The 24,848-nt window shown below is 39.1% G+C and overlaps 1 protein-coding gene across 2 annotated transcripts in view; it reads left to right on the top strand.

The window, feature by feature from the left end:
• Znf800 (zinc finger protein 800) overlaps positions 1 to 24,573 on the top strand; it is a 48,529-nt gene extending 23,956 nt beyond the window's left edge. For both annotated transcript variants that reach the window (XM_028866237.2, XM_028866238.2), the window contains exon 6: positions 20,272 to 24,573. In XM_028866237.2, coding sequence (XP_028722070.1) covers positions 20,272 to 20,431 — 160 coding nt within the window. In that variant the 3' untranslated portion in view covers positions 20,432 to 24,573. The remainder of the gene's footprint in view (positions 1 to 20,271) is intronic.
• Positions 24,574 to 24,848: the final 275 nt, after the last annotated feature.

Here is a 24,848-nt window from a genome sequence, read left to right on the forward strand (position 1 = left end):
GAATTCTTGTCCATCTTTTGTGACCCAGATTTTAGTAAAAAAGAAATAGACCTCTCTTTATGAAATTTTAAAGGAATTTTTCTCAAGACTTTATCTTCCTTTCTAAAGACACCTTCTCTTCCCGAGGGTAGTCAAGAACAGAAACAGTAACAGACACAGTTATACTTCACCTTGGCTGGATTGGATAGTGCAGGTGAGAACTGAATGAGGTCTGGGTGACAGTAAGCAAGTGTTCATCAGACTGACAGTGAATACACAGGTGGATTTGTTGTTCATCTTTGAGAAGAACCCCCTGGACAAACATTCTCTATTAATTTTTAACATAGTTTTGTTTGTATGAACTGAGCTCTTGGTTTGCACAGGCTGCTTTACTGCTGAAAAGTACTTTCACATTTTTAAAGAAATTATTTATTATATTAATTTATAGGCAATAAATTCTGCTCTGCTTTGAAACTGTGGATGCAACAGAGGACAGCTGTTTTTGGTTTGCTATGACTTTATGTTGTGAGAACAGGGAGTTATCCTATAGGTATGTGGCAGGTATGTATGGAAACAGGCACAATATCACTCCCTGGTGTGACATTGCAAAAGGTCTTCAAATAGCATGGCTACTGAAGACAACATGGAAATGGCCTTATGATTTAGAAATTAGGTTCCTAGGTTTCCTGCTGTGGCCACAGGAATGTTTTAGATCCTCATTTTGGAGTTGTAGAAGCTACTTCTCTAATGGAATCCACAGTCTGTGAGGATTACGATTTAGCCATGGTTCTGAGAGCTGATTCAAAGCCAGGCTGTAGTATACACAGTATGATGTTGGCTCTGCTCTTAGATAAAAGTCCTCCTGTGCACTGTGCTTTTCTTTATACTCTGGTTTTATGAGCTAAATATGTAAGGATAGACAATCTTAGAAGCAGCCAATTGGTTTCTGAGGCAATAGACACATGGTAAAATGCACAATAACAACATGTTTCCTTAAACTTATTAACCAGTATTTTCCCTTCCTAATTAATTTTCCCCTCACTAATTTGCATCTTTATTTCTTTCTTCTGAGCTTCTAGCTCCTACCTTCCCTTTTTCCTTCTGTTTGATTAAAAGAGACCATTAGTCCCAGATAGCTAAATCATTTGGGGGAGGTAAGGATAAGAGCATGCAGTTCATTTTCTTCTGAAGCTTCAATGTTTCACACTGAATTTGGGAGGGAGTTTTCAAGCTTCTCCACCTATTTTTGCTACCACACCTTCAGAAGCAAAGGAAAACTTAGAAACCATAGGTACATCTGGTTAGGAAAAAAGCTCAAAGATAGTTTTTGGTATTTGTGTCTGTTCTGCAATTAGTTGGTTTGATTGCATATTTTTGATGTCAGAGGACTGACTGTAAGTTGCTACAGTGCCTAACACATTCTTGGGTTTTGCCTTGTAGCTTATGCTGGCCTCACATTCACAATCCTTCTCCCTTAGCCTCCCCAGTGCTGGGGGTCCAGGTGTGTGTTACCATGTGTGGTTCTAGGTCTCTTTATTATCCTAGTGTTGGGGAGATTTGCTTTAGGAAATACTACCTTTAAGAAGAGTTTGTGAAAATGAAGATAAGTCCTAGTGATAGCTAATAATATTTATGCTGTACTTGTATACCACACATTCTGTTAACACATCACATATGTAATGTCTCTAAACCCTACTGATAGACCTGTGACATAAGACCTGTTTCTTCATTATTCCCATTTTATAGAAAGAAAACTGAAGATTGGAAAAGTTCAATAACATATTTATGCCACATAGCTACTAGGAAATAAAGTGTACACCCCTAGTTGACACAACCTTAACATTTGCACATTTTATCAAATGCAGAGAGATTCACTACTTAGTCATCTTACTGGTAGCTTATAACAATGAGCTGGAGCTAGAGTAGTTGGTAAAATTTTGGGTCCACAAATTATATCCCTTGTGACCTTTGCAAGTCTACACTAACGTTCTCTGCCTTAGTTATTTCACTTATAAAATAGGAGTGGTGTATTTTACTTAATGGGTTTTTTCAGAAGAGAAAGACTACATGCAAAATTCTGAGAACAGTACCTGGCATGTTATCATAAATGTTAGATGTTATTTCTAGAAAAGACTTGAACGACATAGTCAGTTAGGAACTTTATTATTACTACTAAATTAAGTGTAGATGGAAACTTGTGCATTGGAAGAGAACTTTGTTACACACTAGATCTGTTGCATTTGTACTTAATAATCAGATGTTAGTAGCTTATCTTTCTTACAGTTTTTTTTTTTTTCATTTCTCTTGATAAGATACTGGGGAGTTTTAAAAAGCATGTTCATTGTAAATTAAGCTTTGTTTTTATGGCCCTCCTATAACCATTCGTTTTAAAAATCTCATTGGCATCTGCTCTGTCACACAAATATTTTTGGTCATGTGCAAACTACTGACTGGGAACAAATATTAAATAACATTGTTGCATTTTTAAAAATAAAACAAGCCTTATAGATATGTAGTACTGTTCGAAAGAAGTCATTCACTTATGGAAAGAATAGATTGTTCAGGGGCACACTATTTATCTGAGTTGGGAATGTCTGGTGAAGGCGCTGTAAAGAGATAAAGAAACAAGCCCAGTGGCAGTCATTAACTGTTTTTGACCTTGGAGCTTTTGTTGGTTCAGTTTGCTTCTCTGAGGGCCTAGGTGAATCTTTGATCTTAAACTAAAGCAATGTGACTGCTTTTGTTGTTTGTGTAGTGGGGCTTGGAATTGAGTTCAGGGCCTATGTTACAGAGGTCTACCACTGAACTGCCTTTTTAGCCCTCTCTATTTTGAGATAGGGTCTCACTATGTACCTTAGGCTGGCCTGACACTTGCTATTTTATTTAGTCCAGGATGGACTCGGGTTCAGGATTATCCCCTTCAGCCTCCTGAGTGCTGAGGTTACCTTTCATGATGATTCTGGTACTCAAAAGCTTGTGTCTAGTAGCTGAGGTATATTTATGGCAAATGAAATAATGTCTAAGTGATAGAATGATATGGTTAAATTAGCCACCTCTCTGAAAACAAAAAGCCTGTTTTGGATGCTTGAGCAGTAATAACCAGCTTCTGCCTTTACTGCTCCATATAATCTGGAAACACTTTGAGAGTATCTAATAATGTTCTGTTTAGATGAGATATTACTATGTAAGAATGTACTTTAAGTGCATGTAGTTTTCATTATAATTTAGGTTTTGAATATGGAACTTTGCTACCTACTATCTGGGAATATATTGAAAATAAACTAGCTCTGAGAAACAGAACTGTATCATTTAGTCAGACATTCTTAGCTCTGCAAATGTTTTTAAGAAGTAACTGAGATTCTTGTTCAGTAGAAAGGTGCCTTAGCAGCCCTGAACTCACAGTGTGTGCTGGCAGTGACTGGTAGCTCTGATTCTGAATGGGATAAGAAAGGAAGGAGGCACTAGGCACAATGAGCACAGTAACTGGATTACAGGGTGAGGTGGGTGTGGCCAGGGAAAGGAGTGTCCTCTAGTTTTTACAGAGAGGTAGTTAGGGAAGTAGGAGTTTCTGTAGGGGAGTTATTTTCATAGTTTTTGCTTATTAGCTATATTCAGTTCCACGGTGTGCTGCCTATTGGGCATCTGTGGGCATCATGCTGAGAATATTTTAGCATTATCCTTTGTGTGGACAGGATTCAGGGTGTGAGATAGGCCAGTGGGTCTTACTTTTCCACAAGATATTTTCATATTTTTTAATTATCATTTTTGTGCTTGACTACCTTGACTTATCAACATTTATTCAATATGATTCTAAGAAAACCAGTTCACTTACCACAAAAATCTTCACACATGCATTTATGCACACATAGAGCAAGAAGCTTTTAAAGGATATAGTTTCATTTCTAGTAAATGCTCTGGAGCTCTTGTTAATATTGAAGTATGGAATTTATAATGAAGAGTTTTTAATTTGTGTGTGTGTGTGTGTGTGTGTGTGTGTGTGTGTGTGTGTGTCTGTGTCTGTGTCTGTGTCTGTATATGCAGGCCAGAGGTTGACATCAGGATTTCTACCCACTTTTATGTTTTGAGACAGGGTGTCTCATGAATCTGGCTCTTAATGTTTGGATAGACTGAAGCCTATCCAAGGGGACTCCACCCGTTTTCCCAAACTTCCACCCCCTGCACTGGAGTTGCATACACAGGCTGCCATGCCTGACTTTATGTGGGTGCTGGGAACTGAACTCAGTCCTCATGCTTGCACACTAGGCACTTTACCTATTTCCTCAGCCCCAAGTCATTCATTTTTAAGGTTTAGTATTTTTTTTGAGCTCTGAGACTAGGTAACTAGGGCTCAGTAATATAGTATGTAAACCACAGATGCTGCAAAATAGATGTGGGAATCAGAAGGCTGGGCTTGCCAGCCACCACCTGGCTTGTCTAATGTCTAGAAGCTGGTGTGTTAGTACATGTGCACTCAGTAAAGAAGCTGTCAGGATCTTTCATTCCTTTTTGGTTGCAAGCACATAATTTTGTCTGGCTTGTATCTGGTAAGGCGAGGAGGTTTTTCTGAAAGTTTTATGTGGGTCACATAAGGGAGAAGGAAGTGGCCAGGTCTTGTGGAAATCCAGTTAAATTGGCTTCACTAGATTTCCGTTACGTAGGTGATACGAAAATTGGGGGGAAATCTAGTGATTGGGTGTTGCTGTCTTGGCAGCAAAAAGTATTGTTTCTCTTGTAGCCCTTCTAAGACTCACTTAAAAAAGATATCTCACTCTATGTCTTCTCGATATAGTTGTAGTTGCCCATTATTTCTGCTTCCTGTCTTTTCTGCACTTTTTAGCTGCTTTCTCATGTAGCTTGTCAGGCTCTTAAGGGAAAGTGAGATTGGTTGAATTAGGTATATTTAGCAAATTTTTCTGTCATGATAGGTTTCTTCATAGGTTGCTGGCTAGTCTATAGTGTAGTAGTCTTTGGACAGGTTTTTCTCTGCTGGTCCTGTCATGTGATCATCTTAGGAAAGTCAGTAGCATAAAACATGCTCCTGAGCCCCAATAGAAGGAATCTTTTGAGAGTATTATTTAAAAGATAGTGCTAGAATATAAGGATTCTAATATACATGAAAACCTTAGTTTAAAGGTAGCCCATGTTCTTGAATACATTAATAGTCTTAACCATACTAAGAAAATATGAGTCCTTTGATCAACGTTTGCAGTTCCTTTTGAAGTGTCTGATGCATTTCCATCTTTGGCTTTGTAAAGTCATAAAAATCCTGCTATTTTAATGAAAATGTCCCTGTGTTTCCTATAGCAGCATTTCGGTTGTTCTGTAACAAGTTGTTACTATTTGCCAGACACACTGTTACACTGTATAATTTAAGCTGGCAATTTAGTGAACCCTCCATTTCTCTCTTGCTTTTCCTTCCTTCCTTCCTTCCTTCCTTCCTTCCTTCCTTCCTTCCTTCCTTCCTTCCTTCCTTCCTTCCTCCTTCCTCCTCCCTCCCTCCCTCCCTCCCTCCCTCCCTCCCTCCTTCCTCCTTCCTTCCTTCCTTCCTTCCTTCCTTATTTTACATACCAACCACAGTTTCCCCTGTTAAGGCCTCCCATGGGAGTTAACAAAGCATGGCATATCAAGTTGAGGCAAGACCAAGCTCCTCCCTCCTGTATCAGGGCTGAGCGAGGCATCCCACCATAGGGAGTAGTGAACCCTACATTCTAAAGGCATTGTTCTTGCTTTTCTGTTTGTGTTTTTGGAATTTGACTTGCTGTGATAGCTGCTTTCCATTCTGTTAGTCATTCTTTTCACAACAGATACTATATAGTGCCTGTGATGTACCTGGCACCATTCTGCTCTTTTAGTGAAAAGAGAATGATGTCATTGTTAAAGCATGGAGTTTGCAAACTAGGGTTCAAGTTCAAGTCTTGGCTTATTTATTTACAGTTTTGTAGTTTGGGCAGGTTACTTATCAACTTGAAATTTCTTGTCTATAAAACAATTTTAGAAACTATCAACATAGGTTTGGTGTGGGAATTTTATAAATTAATGATGCAGTATATACAAAGACCACATTGTATTGCATTTAATATACTTAGTCTTCTTTGCTTCATGTAATAGTCAAAAAATACTTGTGACTTGTAGTGATCACTGAAGTTGCTATCAAGTTACTGCGGAAATACTTTCTAGCACCTAGTTTCTGTGGTTATCTTTCCTGGCCATTTGCTGTTCGTTGCCTTTTGAGGAGGCATTACTCTTAACTGTTTAGTGAAAAGTCAGATGTAACATCTATGATAAAGCCAAGACACCAGCAGTTAAGTTAGAGCAAATGTTATTTATGGACTGGGGTGTGGTGGAGCGGGAGTTTGATGCCATTTTTGGCAGAACCACTTGATAGTTTGCTTCTTGACTGGTAATATCTTATTCAACAGTGTATCATTCTAAGTCATGAACTCCCACAGAAACTAGGTGCTAGAAAGTATTTCCGCAGTAACTTGGTAGCAGTACAATGTGAAGTCCCTCTGTCCCTCCCTTTCTCCACTCATCATTCCCACTCCTTTTTCTTGGTAATGTTACTGTGGGTGCATGAACGTATTTACAGGCCAGTGTTGCCTTGTCTTTGTGTGGCCAGTGCTTTGTGCTATACCTGGCACATAACAGCTCTTAAGAGATGGTTGAAGGAAGGGAAGAAAAGAACAGAGCTGCCATGTGAGTGCTGGGAATTGAACCTGAGTCCTCTGGAAGAGCATCAAGTGCTCTTAACCACTGAGCAATCTCTTCGGCTGTGGATGGATCTCTTTAGAACAGTGGTTCTCAACCTTCCTGATGCTGCAGCCCTTTAATACAGTTCCTCATGTGTGGTGACCCCCAACGATAAAATTATTTCCGTTATTACTTCATAACTATACTTTTGCTGCTGTTAGGAATCGTAATGTAATTGTGTTTTCCAATGGTCTTAGGTGACCCCTGTGAAAGGGTCCTTTGACCCACAAAGGGGTCACAACCCACAGGTTGAGAACTGCTGCTTTAGAAATAGTCATTCTTCTTAGTTGACCTCAACTTTTCTGTAGAGGAAGGTTATTCATCTTGTGTAAAAGGAGTTTATATAAAGACACAAATCACCATTTGCTGTATCTTACACTACAGAATGCCTGCAGTGCTGTGAATACATATCTTACTTTCAAAGTGCAAGAGGAGTTTGGTATTTAAAGGAATTCTCTAAAGCCAGTTTCTTGGATTATGTTAGTGGGTGGTTGTTTAACCAGGTGAAACTGGAAACAACAGATACCTGGTGGTGGCGGGTGATGCTGTGTATAAGTTATTGTCTCAAATGTTTGAGACCAGAAGCATCTTAGATTTGGGATGTTTTTGGGTTTTAGATGTTTGCATATTAAATAGGATGCCTTAATAATGGGATCTAACATAAAAAATGAAGTTAGGTTGGGTTTTATTGACACTGGACAGATAGCCTGGAGATATTTACTTAGTATTTTTAATGTGGTTACATTTTTATTGTGATCCATCATATGAGGTCAGGTTTGGAATTTTCTATTTGTGTTGTCATTGGCACTCAAAAAGTTTCTGACTTTGGATTTTTGGATCAATATGCCTGTTGTGTGTTTAAAAACTGTTACAAACTTCCTGTCATTAATCACAGGCCCAGATCCTTTCAGCTTCCTATCTTCAACTCCAGTGAAATTGGGTTCTTTTAAATTCCTTTCTTTTATTTGCTTGTTTTTTGTTTTGTTTTTCTAGATAGGATTTCTTTGTGTAGCTGGCTGTCCTGGAACTCACTCTGTAGACCAGGCTGGCCTTGAACTCACAGAGATTCGCCTGCCTCCCCCTCTGACTGAGTGCTGGGATTGAAGGTGTGTGGTACTACTGCCTAGCTGGGTTCTTTTGAATTCTTATCAGCAAAGGTAATTTAGTTATTTAAAGACTGTAAAACTATGTCTACCTCTATACTGAACACATCAAAAAAATCTGGAAGCAAAAAAGAAAACTAGTTTTGTTTGGGGACTATGATACATGATAAGAAGTTTACCACTAGGACTGCAGTGTAGTGGGGGTTAGAGGGTGGTGCAGTAAGTTGTTTACTTGCTGCTGATGCATAGGTAGTAGCCTAGGCATGTAGTCAAACAGGTGTTTGCTAGATCCAATTAACCCAGATTCCTGACTGATGCACACTTTTGTATCATGTTAATGAAAGAGTTTATTACTTGTCAGACAAGTTGTGTCTGAAGTTTGGTATTTATTTCCCTTTTAGGGATTAAAAATTTGTTTAAACTTTAATGAGTAAAAGGTGAAAGAAACTTTAAAGTATCAACAGTGAAGTTAGTATTACAGTAATAAGTGAATTACGTTTTCTTTGTTTTGATTTTTAGACAGGATCTTGTTATATAGTCCAGACTGGTGTGGAACATACTGTGCTACTTAGGCAGGACTTGAACTCAAATCCTCCTGCCTCAGTCTTTCACATGCTGGTATTATAGGTATGTGCCACCATGTCTTGCTTAACACTCCCCACCCCCAGCAGTTAGTTGTTCAGCTATCAAAAGCCATTCCATGGGATATGTTTTGTACAGCTTTTGCTGTTTTGTACCATTCATCTATAGACATCTTGAGCGCAGCTTTCTGTGTGGTGGACTCAGGTGCTGTGAAAGAGGAGTAAGCGCACTCACTGTAAGGACACAAGGTGTAATCTTAAGGCATGCTGGGGTTGGGAAAGTCACTTCTAATTCCTAAATTTATCCTTGAGTTTTAAAAGAGGCACAAAAAATTACCAGATTTAGATTAAGAGATTAGAAACTACATTTAGATTAAATGAAGGAATATGGGACTAGACAGTGGCCAAATTGAGATGTTATAGACCCAGTAAGTACTTTGAATTACATTTTCAAGATTAGGAGTAGCCATTGAAGGATTTTAAATGGGGTCTTCTCATAGCACTGAAGAGACAGATGTGGAGTGGAGTGAAAAGATGTATGTGGTGGGAAAATTAATTATGAATGAGCTTCAGCCCTGTAAACATGTGTAAATGGCAAAATTTAGGCAATAGCAATGAGACAAAAAGAAGGCTGCCAACACAATTTCACGAGTGGAATTTTCTGGACAATGAAGATAAGAAACGAACCCTGGTGATTTCCAGTTTCAGGCATTTTGGTTGGGCAGAATTCTCCAAGGTAGGGAATTCAGGAGGAGGAAAGAGAATGAATTAACTTCAACGTGTTGAGTTTGAGGTTCTTCTCTAGAACATTCAGGTTAGTGGTCAGGAGAGACTGCCCAGGGCAGACATTTTGGGTCTATTAGTACTGATGTAGATGTGGAAGCCACAGGTTTTGAAGAATTACCAGTTAGAATAATAGAGTCACTGTATCTGCTACCTCTTGCGTTCTTTTGGTTTCCTTGGTGATTAGGGTAACACCTAGCTTCTCTGTTTCTATTTTAATGGTTCATTTGAGAAATGGTGTCTAACAAGAACTGGTTATCTCTGTGTCTGCCTCTCCTTATACATGTGTGTATGTGTATTTGATATTACCTTAAGGTAATATCAAATACACATACATAAATTGTAGTAGCATGAGATGTGAGTTAATTGATGCATTTTATTCAGAGGGCTTTTGAGGTAAATCTCTGATACTTACTTTAAAAGACCACTCCTTTAAAGAGAAATATTTTATTTTTTTTAAATAAAACAATATGTTGATGTTCTTGGAATGAACATTTTTTGTTGTTGTTGTTGAATCCCATAGTTTTGAACTGTAGGTGTTTTCCATGAACAGTCTCTATGTCTCTGACTGGAAAGGAATGGCCTGTGTTTCAGCTTAGGCAGCATCAAGTAGGGGCAGGGCACGGGGACCTAAATTTGAGTTCCAAGTACCCATGTAGAAAAGGCCGGGGTACCTGTAACCCCATATTGTGAAGTGGGAATAGCTAGATTGATTCCAGTAGCTGCCAGCCAGCCTAGCAAATTGCGAACTTCTGGTTCAATGAGACACCCTGTCCCAAGGCAATAAGATGGACAGAAGCAGAGGAAGATAGCCGACATCCTCCTGTGGTCATTGTGTGTGCATGCATGGACATATACTCCTAAAACTCATATACAGCACACACCATACATATGTACTTAAGTAGGGTATAATCCATGTGATTAATTAGTAACCATAGCTAGAGTATAAGGAAAAAATGCTATTAAAGGCTGAACAAGTGACTGAAATATGCTAGTTTTATTTTTCAGAGCTGCATCTTTTGGGCTGATGAATTCTTAGATGTTAGAACGAGGGTCATACATTGCCACATACATTCCTCTGGACTTCACTATTCTTTCCTTGTTCCACCTTTCTGAAGGAAAAACCTAGCAATAAAACTTGCCTTGATCTTGGAGCTGAACAATACAACAGTTCAGATGGATATTTTTGTCGCAAGACATGAAGGAGCTTGCTTACCCTAGGCCAAGGTCCTCAGGAAGGTACAGCGAGTGACTTTTCAGAAGTCAGCAACTCCGTGTCATGAACTCCACTCATTTAATACAGGAAGTGTAACCCTGCATACCTTTTGAGCTACCACTTTTGGGGACTGACTTTAAATATCCGATTTTAAAGGGAAGAATCCCCGGAGACTGTGTGTGTGGGAAGTCCCAGTAGAGTAAGTTTTTGGATGAGTTGTGACCCTAAAACTTAAGCTCAGCGATAGAATGCTAATAGACATGAGTTAGAAGACAGAGTAAAGCTACAGGAGCTATAGAAAATTGGGGGTGGGGGCTTATAATTTTCTGCTCTAATGCCTTGAAAATGGTTTCTTTTATGTTTTAACTTTGACTTAATCATTAAAAATTAGCATAAAGGCCTGATATCCCCATCACATAACACAAGGCAGATTGCTGTACCACTGAACTGTATTATAACTATAACATTTTACTATAGTTTTAAGCATTTAATTTTGTGAACACTGATCCTGTTCCTCCAAGCAGGCTTCCTTATACCAACCCACATTCCAGCAAAGCATTAGGAAATGATAATAAATGTAATAGTATGCTTAGGTGTTTAAAGTATAACAAAAAACTGTAGAGTTTAAGTTTAGAGTATATTTTCTGACTTGAGGACATCACTTGTTTCATGGCATTTTTATACATGCTGTTCTTTCTCACCTATCTGCTAACATTCTAGAGAGAAATTTCACTTGGAAATTTCTTGCAAGGTTTACCAGTATGTAATCAACAGTAGCACACCCACTCTTTGTCCCTCTCACAGTGAGCACCATCAATGTGTATTGTGTATTTTGCCCATACTTGTTTATACATTGTCCTTTTCTTTACTTTTTAAGATCAACAGATTACAAAGATCGAAGGGAGTTTTGTTGTTTTTTTTTTTGGTTTTTCAAGACAGGGTTTCTCTGTGTAGCTTTGTGCCTCTCCTGGAACTCATTTGGTAGCCCAGGCTGGCCTCGAACTCACAGAGATCCACCTGGCTCTGCCTCCCGAGTGCTGGGATTAAAGGCGTGTGCCACCACTGCCCGGCATGTTGTTTTATATTAATTTATATGACTTTCTTTTTCATGTAGTAAAAACCCAGAGTTTATTTCATTCAGCAGGCCCAGTACATAATTTTAATGGAAAACTGGCACCACTTGATTTCCTGGTTTTGTGCTTTTTGGGTGGAGCTGATTTCTGAGTATGAAGGTTATGACAGGAAATAATATGAGGTACCTGCAAGAAAACACTGGGAAAGGGTGCCAGACATTCTGTGTAAGTACAGTTTTCTCGTGCCTAGGGCTCTGCCCTATTAAAAAGTGGATCTAGGTGCATGCTGATCTTGTAGTTGAATTACACAGTCAGTTTCTTTAAAAAAGATTTTTTAGTTGTATTTATGTGTATGTGCTTATATGTACACATGCATGTGTGTATCATCAGGCTGGATGGTGGGTGTTGAATGGCCTAGAGCCGGGTTTGCAGGTGGTTGTGAGCTGCTCAGTGTGTGCAGCACTAGGACCCAAACTCATCTGGAAGAGCAGCAAATGCTCTTAGCCACTGAGCCCTTTCTTCAGCCCCTAGTGGTTAGCTGAAATCTATTACTAGCATGCCATCATTCTCTAATGAAAATTTGAGAAAATAATTTTGAACATTTTTAATGAACTTACTACTTAGAAACAAGCCATGATAAACTGAATCATCATCTTACTACTGCTTCATCATATTAGAAGAGATTCCTGTTGTTGATTTCTTCCCTTTGTTCCTGGTGCCACCATCCCTCTGCTGATCATACAGACTTCGAAGCCTGTCTTCTCTAAATCTGTTCCTGACTGTTCTAGTCCACAGAGACGTCTTCTTCCATTGATCTTCCAGTATCTGCCTTTCTGTTTATTTTCACTTTTACTCTTAGTAATATTGCATTCATATTAATTTTGCTGTCCTTGTGAATAAAATCTAGCCTTTGGAGACCAAGACTGTCCATCAGTTTGAAGCAATGGCATATATGGTTATAAATGAATGAACCACCAGGCCTCTTCCCATTTTCCTTGCCTTGCAAGGAAGCAGCTGAGTTTTGGTCTCTTTATAGTGCCTTCTTCATACACTATTGTTCTTAGTACTATCTTTATACTTTTCTACTTTTGCTATCTCTTCTGTTATTATCTTCTGTTTAAGAAGATTATAAATGGTTTTAGGAGATTCTGGGGGTACAAAAAGGGTGAGTTTCAACATTTTCTTATTTTAGGATTTATTTTAAACTATCATAAAAGTCAACCTCTTTGTATGTACATCTATGATTTGTTCATTCATTGGGATGTGTATGTTGGAGGCAATAGTTTGGATGTGCACTTACCCACAATTTACTTGGTACAGAATAGAAAGAAGGAAAACATTGTTAAGTTTACAAACCTGAATTTTCTTCCAGATTCTTGATTACGCTGCTGTTTTTTACAGCCTTCATGGAAACTGCAGGGAGAAGTGTAAATAATTACATGATATAAACTGCCACAAAGTAAGGCTTATGGTTTTCTTTTGTCAGCTGGCATTTCACGTATACTTGTTGAGCCATAATTCTGTTGAAATGTAGATGGAGATGTAGAGACTTAGTGTAACTTCATTTTAAAATGGAGAAAATTGATTGCCCAGGTCATGTGTAGTTACTGAAGAGAAAGAAGCTGTCTCATAAGGGTTGTTTCGTTAGGTAATAACATTATATCTGAAAAAGCACATTGCAGAAAGGGTGCTGTGGAAGATAAGTTTTCTCTCTACCACATCCATTCTCTTTTTTTTCCTTCCCCAAGAGGCAGGCAGTAACCAGTGTCTAGGGCTTTTGAGAGCTGTTTTATATAATGCAACCATTGCAAATTGCACTGTATCATTCACAGTTTTGGTATCTTTTTTTTTTTTAAAGACATGTTCAAAAGTATACCTGAAAATTATAGAATCTAGGCATTTTTATTTTTTGCTCCATGAACTTTCCACTTATATATCATTTAGGCAACTGGTTTTTGCTAAGCCAGGTGAATAGACTTTAAAATAATGACTTATTTCTAGTATATCATATCAAATAATTTTCTGTTTAATATAATGTACTGTTCACATTTCTTTTAGAGAAAAAGAAGTCATGGTTGTTGATTTATTTTATAATGAATCATGCCGATGTTAAAAATATTTAGAGAAATTTATACAGCAGCTATTACTGCTAGTTACCAAAAATAGAAATCTGAATATTTACTTTTCTATTTAAAAAAGGAAAAAATGGCAGAAGGCTTGGGATGTTGCTTAGTGGTAGAATGCTTGCTTAATATAAGTGAAGTTCTTGGTGCAGTCCCTAGTACAAAACAAAATAACAACAAAGCAAAAACTAAGAAGGAAATGGTAGGAAGGTTTAGAGAAATTCATTTACTTTAGACTTATGTAAGTTTGTATGGTAATGTACAAATGTTCAGTCTTGGGGCCAGTGAGAAGCAACACTGCTCGTCAATCTATGTGTGTGGATGGCATGTGGATGTATTTGTGTGGATGTGTTCATGTGGGTCTAGACATATGGACATGCGGATGTGGAGGCTAGAGGTTGACACTGGCTGCTTTTCCAAATTGCTTTCCACTTTATTTTCTGAGAGTTTCTTCCTGAATGAACTCCAGGGAATTCATCATTGACTGGGCTACCTGGCTCAGGAGCTCCTGGAATCATCCTGTTTCCAGCCTTCTGTGGCTGGCATTCTGGATGCCCTCAATTTTCATGGGTCCTGGGGATCCATGCTCAGTCTCCATGAGCCACCTGTTCTCTGGCTCCCCTAAAGAACTGACTAGTGCTAGAGGACACTTACTGTACCTGGCCTCACAAGTGCTGGTGTGTGAACGATACAGTGCCAGTCCTTTAATTTACACTAGGAAGTACTGGGTACAGTGGCATCTAATATTCAGTCAGTGCATTTTCCTCCAGTAGGCAAATATGGCAAAGCAAATTATAATGAGTTTCTTTTTATATTTTTCTTTTATTGAAAACACATTTTTTCATATGATATATCCTGATTATGGTTTCTCTTCTCTCTACTCCTCCCAGTTGCTGCCCAACTCCTCTCCCATCCAGATCCACCCCCTTTCTATTTCCCACTGGAAAACAAACAGGCTTATAAGGGATAATAATAAAACAAGATATAATAAAATAAGATAAAATAAAAACACATTGGAATAGATCAGAAGAAACAGAAGAAAAAGAGCTCAAGAAAAGGCACAAAGAGCCTTTAGATTTAGACACAGAGACCCACTCATTTGCACACTCAATCTCATAAAAACACAAAACTAGAAGCCATAATATATATGCAGAAGACCTATAGAGTAAAAGATGAGAAAAAATAAAAATAAAAAAGAGCTCTGCCATGGCATTGAGATAAGCAAAGATGCTGCTCAGTTTTGTTTTCTGTTGGTCATATACTGCTAGGCATGCAGCCTACCCTTAAGAGTTTGTTTCCCCAGTGAGAATCTCTTGGAGAAAATTAAATTTTCATTTGCAGCTGCTTATCTGTTGGAGATAGCTTCTGGGTTATGGATGAGGGCATATGCCCACTTCTCCTTTCAGCTGTAGGACCCCATCTGGTGTGGACCCATACAGGTCCTGTGCATGCTGCCTTAGTCTCTGTGAACTTGTATGTGCATCAGTCCTGTTGATTAAGAAGGCCTTGTTTCCTTGGTATCCTCCATCTCCTCTGGCTCTTACACTCTTTCCAACTCTTCTTCCACAGGGTTCCCTGAGCCCTGAGGGGAAGGATTTGAAGGAAACATTTCATTTAGGGCTGAGTGCTCCAAGGTCTCTCATTCTCTGCATAATGTCTGGCTGTGGGTCTCTGTATTTGTTCCCATCTGCTGCAAGAGGAACCCTCTCTGATGATGGCTGAGCAAGGCACTGATCTATGAGTATAGTAGAATGTCATTAGGAGTCATTTTACTACTACATGTTTTTGTTTTGTTTTAGTACAGAAGTATTTAATTTTAACCTAGGTTCCTGGGATATCTATCTAGTCTCAGGTTCTTGATCACACAAGCAGTGCTGGGTATGCGTTCCATCTCATAGACTGGGCTTTATGTCAAATTAGATATTGTTTAGTTACTCACATAAGCTTTGTGCCATCATTGCACTTAGCATATCTTGCAGTCAGGACACTATTATAGATCAAAAGGTTTGAGGCTGGGTTGGTGTTTATGTTTCTCTTTTGGTAGTGTAAGCTTAGTTTCTTGATAAGCATTGAGTCAGTTTAGTGTGACATCTTTCTCTTTATGAGCACAATTGCTACTCAGACTAGATAGTTTCAATTTTTGGTGTCCTCTCATATTAGACCAGGCCATGAACATTGACAATTTCTGCTTTCCTAATTTCTTATGGAGGTATAGATTATCTCCTTGAGCACATTTTTTTAAAACTAGCATTTTACAGAACTGACTTCAATAAAAAGAAATTTGAGGTAATGTATATGAAAACACATAGCTTAATGTCTGGTATCCAGCAAGTGAATGGTAACTATTAATAAGCAAAAGAGCTTTTGGGTCTACCTCACTTTGTTACCTGTAGTGAGAAAGAGCCTTTTGGGCCACTTCTGTAGATAACTATTCTATTTTATCTTATATATTTTTGATATGTGTCTGCTGATGCAAACAGCCAGATCAGACTAGATTAAAAACTGGTAAATTGAGGTTTATTGGGCGTGGTTCCTGGGCAGGTTCACCAGCACCAAAAGCAGGGCCAAATAAGTCACATGCCCAGGCTAAGGCAGGGAGGTTTTATAGATCTTAGGCAAGAGGTGATGACGTGCCACCCAGGAGCTGGGACTGTGCCCAGCTTGGTCCCTGGGCATGCACTTGGATGGCATTCCTTTGTTCAGAGTTTTCTCAGCATGGGAGGGATGGAGTAAGTAGGGCAAACAGGATTTCCCAGCTTGTGCAAGGGGGAGCAGGAGTCCCAACTGAACAATTCTGAGTAATTTTTATTCTTGCAATTCTTTCTTTTCATTTATTTCCTTAATTTGTCCTTAATGTTGGCTCTCTAATTAGGGTAATATCATTTCACTCTGAATTATTTTATAACTATTTTGAGATATTTATTACTTTAAGATTTTAGTTTCTTGCACTCAAATACTATATTCCCATGTTTCTTCCATCTATAGTATTAATTTGTTGGGATATGTGATCTTAATGTTCCTGCTTGGGTTCATAATATATTTGATTTTGTAGTTTTTTTTTTTTGAGTAGATATTAGTTGTGACTTCTTCCATCAAGCCATATTCATTTTTATTTCAAGCTCTGCTTCAATTCTCTCTTACATAGTAGAGAATTATTTTTAAAGTGGAGGCAGTGTCTTAGAGTAGGGAATTGGCCATAGTGTTGAGAGGTAATGACTGGAATGCTAAGAGTAGATTGGTTGGTTAATTCAGCAGGCAACAACGACATTGCTGATCTGGCAGACACAGTAGGCAAGTCAAAACTTTCTGTATGAATGTGGGTACATAAGAGATGATTCACACTATCAACAATAAATGCTGTTAGTGTTCTTCTCCACACATCTGGAGGATTGGCTTGGGTTTTTGTTGTTGTTTTGTTTTGTTTTTTAAGAAAAGCAAAATAGAGTAGGAAATAGTAGAGAAAGTGCTATAGAAAATATGTGTGTGTGTGTGGGGGGTTGGGGGGCAGCAGGACGTAGAGAGAAAATGAGAACTTGAATAGTAGGAAGACCCCTCCCCCCTTTAATGAATTAAGTGACAAGAAAAGCACACAGGTGGGAAACATTTTTTAAGGTGAAAAGAATAAAATATTTTGGCTCAAATTTTCTAAAATAATGATCCATAAGAGAAAACTGAAATAAGTTTTTCTTTAGCATGTAACTGAATAAAACTTGATGCCTCCCAGCGCATCCATTTTTGTTTCCATGTCTGTTTTAGTATCAGCAAATATATTAATTTCAGAACTGTGGGTATTCCACAGCAGAAGACTGTCAGCATCCTCAAATACTAGTCGCTCTAGCTTTCAGTCCCACTTAAGGAAATATTCCAATGGAGGGGGAAAGGCATAGGCTCAGGGGAAGGTCAGATGGTGCACTAGTGATGCCAGGCACATAGCATGGCTTTCCAGTTTGCTGAGCAAAGGACTGGCACACATTATTGTATCTCATTATTTTGCATATCAGCACCAGCCATTGTCTTTCCAAGAGGTCTTGCCAAGAAATAGGAACAAAATATATTTTCTCTGTAGCACACAAATTTTCTGACTTATTTGAACTTGATGGAGAGGATATAATGTGTGTTGATTCTAACATGCGTCTTGGAGGAATTTGGTTGTCCCATTATACAGGCTAACTTAACCTGGCAAGAACACTGTATGACATTCTGTTTGGGCTTTACATACCTTGGTGAGCCAAGGTTTCTGGTATTTGTTGCCTCAGGGGGAATGGCCCAATTGACGGTAAAGATGGAGGATATTTGCTGTAATATAGGCCAGATCACAGATTTAACTAAATCAAGTAAATCAGGTCTCATCAAGACTTAGTACTGAGCAGTTAAAACCTTTTAAATTACACACACCCCTGCCCCAGAAGCAGTAGTTTTCTACATATGAAAGTAGCAATTCGAGGGAAGCAGCTGTTTGTTCTCACGTTTGTGTTCAGGAAGTCAGTTTCTAGTTTGGTTCTGTGCAAGTTTCTGGAGGATGACATTTTTAGGCAGAGCCTCAGACTGGTCTTTGGCTCTCCTCAAAGGTTAACAGCTATTGATTCATCTAGTGTGCAGACAGTGGGATGCTTTTACGAATCCGAGCAAAGGAATGAATGACAGGAAATGAGAAGGTTCATCTGAAGAATATGAGAAGAAAAGCCCTGGCAGGTCTGCAGTGTGCCTTAGGGATTCAGGTTAGCCTTAGAGTCTGACTCATCCTAATACTGGGAAACTAGTTTTCTAGACAATCCTCAGAAATAGGGACCTTAGGTTATCTATCTATCTGTCTGTCTATCTATCTATCTATCTATCTATCTATCTATCTATCTATCTATCTATCATCTATCTGTCTATCATCTATCTACTGTTATTGTCTGAGCAAAGCCCCTAAGACATAATACACATTCCAGAATGTTAAATTAAATTGAAATCAGGGCTGGTGAGCTAGCTCAGCAGATGAAGGTGTTTGCTACCTAGCCTGACATGTCAGCTGGACTTGGCTTTACTATTGGACCGCCACATGCCCTAGACTACATAACAGTAAATAATTAAAAAAAATTAAAAGTAATTAACTTGACATCATTTGGTGATGGTTAGATTTTTAAGACCTAATACTTTCTTCAGAAGCTCTTACAGCCTTCATTTTGTTCAGGAAGTTGACACAAATGTTTGGCTTCTTAGGATTTGTTCTCTTTGTAAATTTTATTTCTGGTATGTGATTTTTTTTTTTTTTTAACTAAAGTTATGCCTCTGGGCATAATTCTATCCAAAACCTTCAGAAGGAAGGAAACTTCGGGGTGGTGTGATTAATTCTGTCATCAACTTAAACAACAGAGCACATGCCCATAAACATCTAACTTTTGATTTGCTTATCACCGAATAAAATCCATCTGACAACTTGGAGGTTGCTTTAGTTTAAAATATTTTTGAAGATTATGTTACAATGGATTTTCTGTCTAATAACAAAGCCCTGGCACACATTGATATTATTATTCCTTTTGTAGTTTCCTGGCATAATTTAGCAAAACAGATTCCCTAAAAGACCAATAGTTAGCCAATAGTTCATGTAATATTTTATTTTTTCTTAGATTGAATGCTTTCAGATACAGGCACCATTACTGAAACTGAAACACTGGTATTATCTAAAATGTTTGTTCCAAAATCATGGTAGATTTTTCTGTTTTTTGGCTTATCATGTTCCGAAGTCTGAGGAACTTACAAGTTGAAATTAACCTGTCAAAAGCTCAGGAAACTTTTTTTCTCAAGTAGAAATGACCAGAATATAATAAGGTATAATTTTATAAAAGACAGTCATTTTGATTAACTTAAAAGTTTAAGGGATAATACTCTGTAATACTGTGATTTCTGCAGAGCTTAGAGTGAAGATAGGCGGATCTCAGTGAGCCCATTCTTTAAAACTCCTTGTGCCTACCACCTTGCTACCCTAGATGATGACTTTATAAATTCATAAGTGGAATAAAATTTAAACATCAATTTTTTATTTTAATAGTGGAATATACTTATTGTATAATTTTGGGAGTCATAAATAAAATGAAAATAAAGACTATCTTCAGCCTACCACCTGAAAATAACAACACACTGTTGTGGTTTTTCTCCATCATTTTATAAATTTGTGTTGTCTGAATACTACACAAGTACATACGCTCACACTACAAATGCGGATGATATGGATTTTGTCATTGACTACTTTCCCATATTGTTAGATGTTATCTCACAGCATTATTTTATTAGCAAGTTAGTTTGCACTGCAAGATTATAATACTTTATTGGTGGATATGAAAAAATTTCAATTTTCCTTCCTTCCCTTTCCCCGTTTTCTATTATGGATGTTGCACTGAACATTCTTTGAAATTTTATTTGCATTCATAGCTATTCTTTAAGGGAACATTTGTTAAAAGAATTTCTGGGTCAAGCTCACGGCGGGTTTGGTGACTGCAACCCTGCCCGTCGCGGGGTGCGGCGGGGTGTCCCGGGGTGCCGGGCTCCTGGACGCAGCTTTACCTGGTGGGTGCGGGGGACGCGGCGCCTCAGTCCCGGGCTGCGCGGTTCCCGCTCGTTGCTAACCGGCGTGTCTTTGTCTTTCCTCCCTGGGGTCCGCTGCGCCCGTGGGGGCCGAAGCCTGGCGAAGCCGTCGCCCCGCAGCGCCGCCATCCTGCGTCCGCCCGCGGGCGCCGTCACCACGCGCCAGGCCGCCTCCAGCTGCCGCGCCAAGCTCCGCGGCGCCGCCAGGGAGCGCCAGCACGCGGCGCGCGCCCTCGGCAAGTCGGCCGCTCCGTGACGCCGCCGCGCGCCCCTGCGGCCGCGCGCACCGCCGGACCTCAGGCGCCCGGGTCGCCTCTGCAGACCGCCGCGTCCACCGTCGCTGGGGCGGCGTCGCCGGCCCCCGCTGCCGCCTCCTGCCCTCCCCTCGGGGCGCCGGGCCTCTCAGTGCTACGTGCAACGCGTTTCTTCAGCCCGCCCGCAAAATCCCGGCTTCTTGGAAAATCTCACCGCACACGATTCCTTTTCCGTAGTTCTTGTGATGACCCCCCGTTCCCACACAGATTCTTTTCATTATTAGTTCTTCGAAGCCAACTTCGTTTTCTTCACCTCAAGGCCTCATCAAGCTCCACCTCCCACGCCCGTCTGCCGAAGATTCCTGCTGTCCAAATTATCGTTGGCCCTTGGGTGGCTAACAAATGCAGAGTTGTGTCATGCACAACTGTAATTGAACTCCGAACATTAGGCTTTCTCTTCCCTGTAACTTCAGCTCCAATTACCCTTCTTCTCTTTGGAGTCGGTCCTTGTTTCCAAGGACCTAGCTGGCCACCTTTAGAAACTGGACCCTCTCTAGAATGTTGTTCAGGGGTGATCACGTGCCTCTCAAAGCTGCTCTGGGAAGGCTGGTTGGCTGAGCCCCTCTTGTTTTCCCAGGGACTCTGCCCCTGGGTTTACAAGGAGGTTGTGCTTCTCCTGGGCTATTCCCCGTGACTGGTCATAGCCAAGGTAGCCTTGACATTCATGTGACATTCATGGTCCCTCAGTGAACGATTTTGGGGTGGGGGCCCCTCAACTCTTGGTGGAAATTTCCTTAGGACTGCTGGCTTCAGTCTGTAGCCCCTCTTGCTCTTGCCTTTCACAGGTGAGTCAGACCTGCCTTATGGCATGGAGGCCCTTTTCTCTCCTCTTGTTTTCTTTTGTCTTTCTCAGGTGTCCCCTCAACACAGTTGCTGCACAGTGACCTCTGTCTTGGTGTCTGCTGCTAGGACCTGACCTGACACACCAGACATTCCATCCTCTGATCACCATCCCCTGTCCTGAGTTCTTGGTTCCTTGACCTCACTTTTCTGCTGTTGAGCAGGCCATGTCTTGCATATATTTCCTTGGCTAGCCCAGATTCCATATCCCATTGTAATCATGCCTTGAAATGCAATTCTCTCAGCACTCTCAAACCTCAGTTTTTTTCCAAGTTATTTTCCTAGCCAAAAAAAAAATCCAACCCTGGCTGTATGTAACCTCTGCCTCGCGCTGGCCTGACCGGAACAACTGACCATTGCCTTTAAGAAAATCACAAAACCCAACCAACCTCTCCTACTTTGAACACATTATTGCAAATCTTTTCCCTGTGGTCATCTTGGTCCCCACGTCTAGGCCTACTTGTTTTTATGCATGTATCGCCTCAGAGTGTCCCTTTTCTTTCATATTTCTCTGAGAAACAAGAGTTGTATACAGACCTCCTCATCTTCCTGCTACAATGTATGGAAATGACCTTCAATTTTGTGACTGTGAAAAAAGCTTGAAGGCCCTTCTCTCAGCTCTGTGCATCTCATTCTTTCTGGTCTTTTGAGTAGCTTTAGGTTCCCCTCTCTTTCTCTTGTTACCATCTTTTTCCTCCTCTTAATCAGTTGTTCACTTGAATAAATGGCATCACGTTTCAGCCAGTTTCTCTAGTCAGAAACCCAGAGGCCACCTCTGCTTCTCTTGTGACTAGTTCCTTACAAAGTAGACCATCTAATCGATCAGTTTTATTACTCAAATAGTCCTTTTTATTTTTCTGAGAAAGAATCTGCAAAATTCTGGTTGGGCTGGAACTCACTATGTAGAGGAGGTTAGCTTTCAGTTTGTGGTGATCTCCCAGCTTCCGCCTCGTAAGGCCTGGAATTGTAGGTGTGCACAATCATGCCTGACTCAAAATTGTCTTTAATCTGTCTCCTTCCAAATTCAGTACTATCACTTAGTCCTGACCAACATTTTTTTCTTGTGACCTCTGTGTCAGCTAGTCCTGCATGGTCTCTCAGCTACTGTTCTTGACCTACTTTAGGACATTTGTGATAACCTGGTGGTAGTGACCTTTCTCATCCATTAAACCAAATATACTGTTGGTTATAGAATTAAATTGAAGCTCTTTACCATGGCTCACAAAGTCCTTCACCATCTGACCCTTTTTTCTCTGACATCTTGTGTATATTCCTCTCGCTGTTTACCATGTGTGGCCATGCAAGTTCCACCAACTGGCCAAGCAGGCTCTTTTCTGTACCTCAGGGGGTTAGTAAGTGCTACTATTTCTAAGTTGCCCTTCATGGCCACCCTCTCATCCATCACAGTGCATCCTCTCGATGGGTGCAGAGTTTTGAGAGAGGCCTGCCTGGAGCACCATATTGAAAGTAGTCATGACCTCCCAATCATTTCCTCTCCCAGTTTATTTGTAATCTTATTTATTTGCTTATTCTGTTTTATTTCCTTCTCCCCACACTAGAATGTATGAAGAAGAGACTGTGTGGGGATGTCTGGATTCTTCAACACTGCATTCTCTGCCCATAGCAATTTGGTGCATATTAGATGCACAATAAATGTCTGTTGAAAGGATAAATGAATACATATGCTATTTTTTCTGTTGGGGATTCACTCTCTATTGACTTAGTAGGAGGTATTTATATATTAAAACCACTAATCACTTGTTTATTCTGTTTGTGCAGACATTCTGCCCCTTCTCCAGTATGTGCCAGTTGAATTCTTGATGTCTATGATATACAGAAACATTGTATTTTTCACAACAATAAATATCTTTTATGAGTCCTGCATTTGGTGATATGTTTAAAAATATCTTCTCTGTGTCAGTGTTACATGCATATTTGTTTGTTTCCTTGTATTTTCATTTTTTTGGATTTAAATATTTTCTCTAAATGGAATTTATTTTTGGCATAGGTATGATTAATGGCCTAAATATTTATTTAGTTCTTACATCATCATTTATTGAAAATTCTTTTTACTGTTTTGAACAGTTGACATTTATCAGATATTAAATTCTTCTCCCTAGAGTGGTTTCTGGATTTATCACTTGTTTGCTCTTCCTGAAGTCTATTAACTACTGCCGTGGTATCAGTTGCTTTACTCTGTTTACAATGAAGTAATATTACTCTTATTTTAAAAATATTTTTGTTTTTTGGCTATGTTTTTTTCCTTTATTCTCCTCAATAAGCTTTAGTTATATTTTGGTAAAGTCCAAAAGAAAGTCTACTGTCATTTTCTTTAGAATTGCTTTAAGATTCTAGGTTATTTGAGAAAGAGTTGTAAAGTTTGTACTCTGAAGTCTCCTATTGAGGAACTTGTCATGTGTCAAGGTTACTGAAGACATCTTGTGTGTCCTTCAGTTTTTTTTTAATGTGCTGTAAACTTATTTGTTATATTTTAGCTGTCTTATATTTTGTTGCTATTTGACTGTGATCATTCCCAACGCCCAACCCCCATTTTTAAGAGCTTTTGTGAAAGCTGTTCCTTGTAGGGCCAATTGATTTTGTATTTGATAACTTTTCAGAACTCTCACTGATCCTCACTGATTCTTTTCTTCATCACTTTAAGCATAAATAATAATTTCGTGCTTCTTTTGCTATGCTTATACCTCATTGAATAAGTGATGGCAATAGCCTTGCTCTTACCCTGGCTTTTTAGCATGCCATCAGTATTTTACCAGATTTTAATGTTAACTACTGGACTCAGATGCAGGCCTTCAGTCAAAGGAAATGATTTTCTGGTTCAAATACACCAAACATTTTGGGGGGATTGTTCTTGTTGAATTATATTAAACATTCTTGGCAACTAGAGGTTATCATTTGGTTTTATTTTGTGGTCTATTACCACAATACACTACTATTAACAGATTTCTTAATACAGAGCTATTTCTGCATAAGACAGAGTCTGTAATCATGGTGATATATTTTTATATTATTCTTTCTTAGCTTCAGAAGGGAATTTCTCTATTGCTTTAGGTATAAATTAGTAATACGGTAGGAGCTGTCTATTCCTTGATGTCTTGGAGGAACCCCCTCATAACACTGTTTATAAGACAAAAGATAATTCTCTGAACATTTTGAAAATTTCTATGGTTTTGTCCTATACAGGCAACCATACTTCTTGAATAGCAACTTTAAAATTATATTTTTTAAAAAAAATCATGCATTTTCATAGAATTTAAAAATATGTTAGATTTCTGCATATATTTATCTTATAATTAAAAATATTTTTCTCTGTATCTGTGGTTGTAGTGTTTTTCTTATTTCCTGACTTTTTAGTGTTTAGTTGTATCTTTTCTTTTATTAGACTTGCCAGTTTTTTTTAAAGGCACCAACATTTAAATATTTTATTAACTCTAGTTTTTCTGCTTATATCAATATAATTATTTATCTCTAATTCTTTCTTATTCTTACAAGTTTAGTTGT

The sequence above is a fragment of the Peromyscus leucopus genome, chromosome 3 (genome assembly GCF_004664715.2).
Source record: "Peromyscus leucopus breed LL Stock chromosome 3, UCI_PerLeu_2.1, whole genome shotgun sequence".
NCBI lineage: Eukaryota > Metazoa > Chordata > Mammalia > Rodentia > Cricetidae > Peromyscus > Peromyscus leucopus.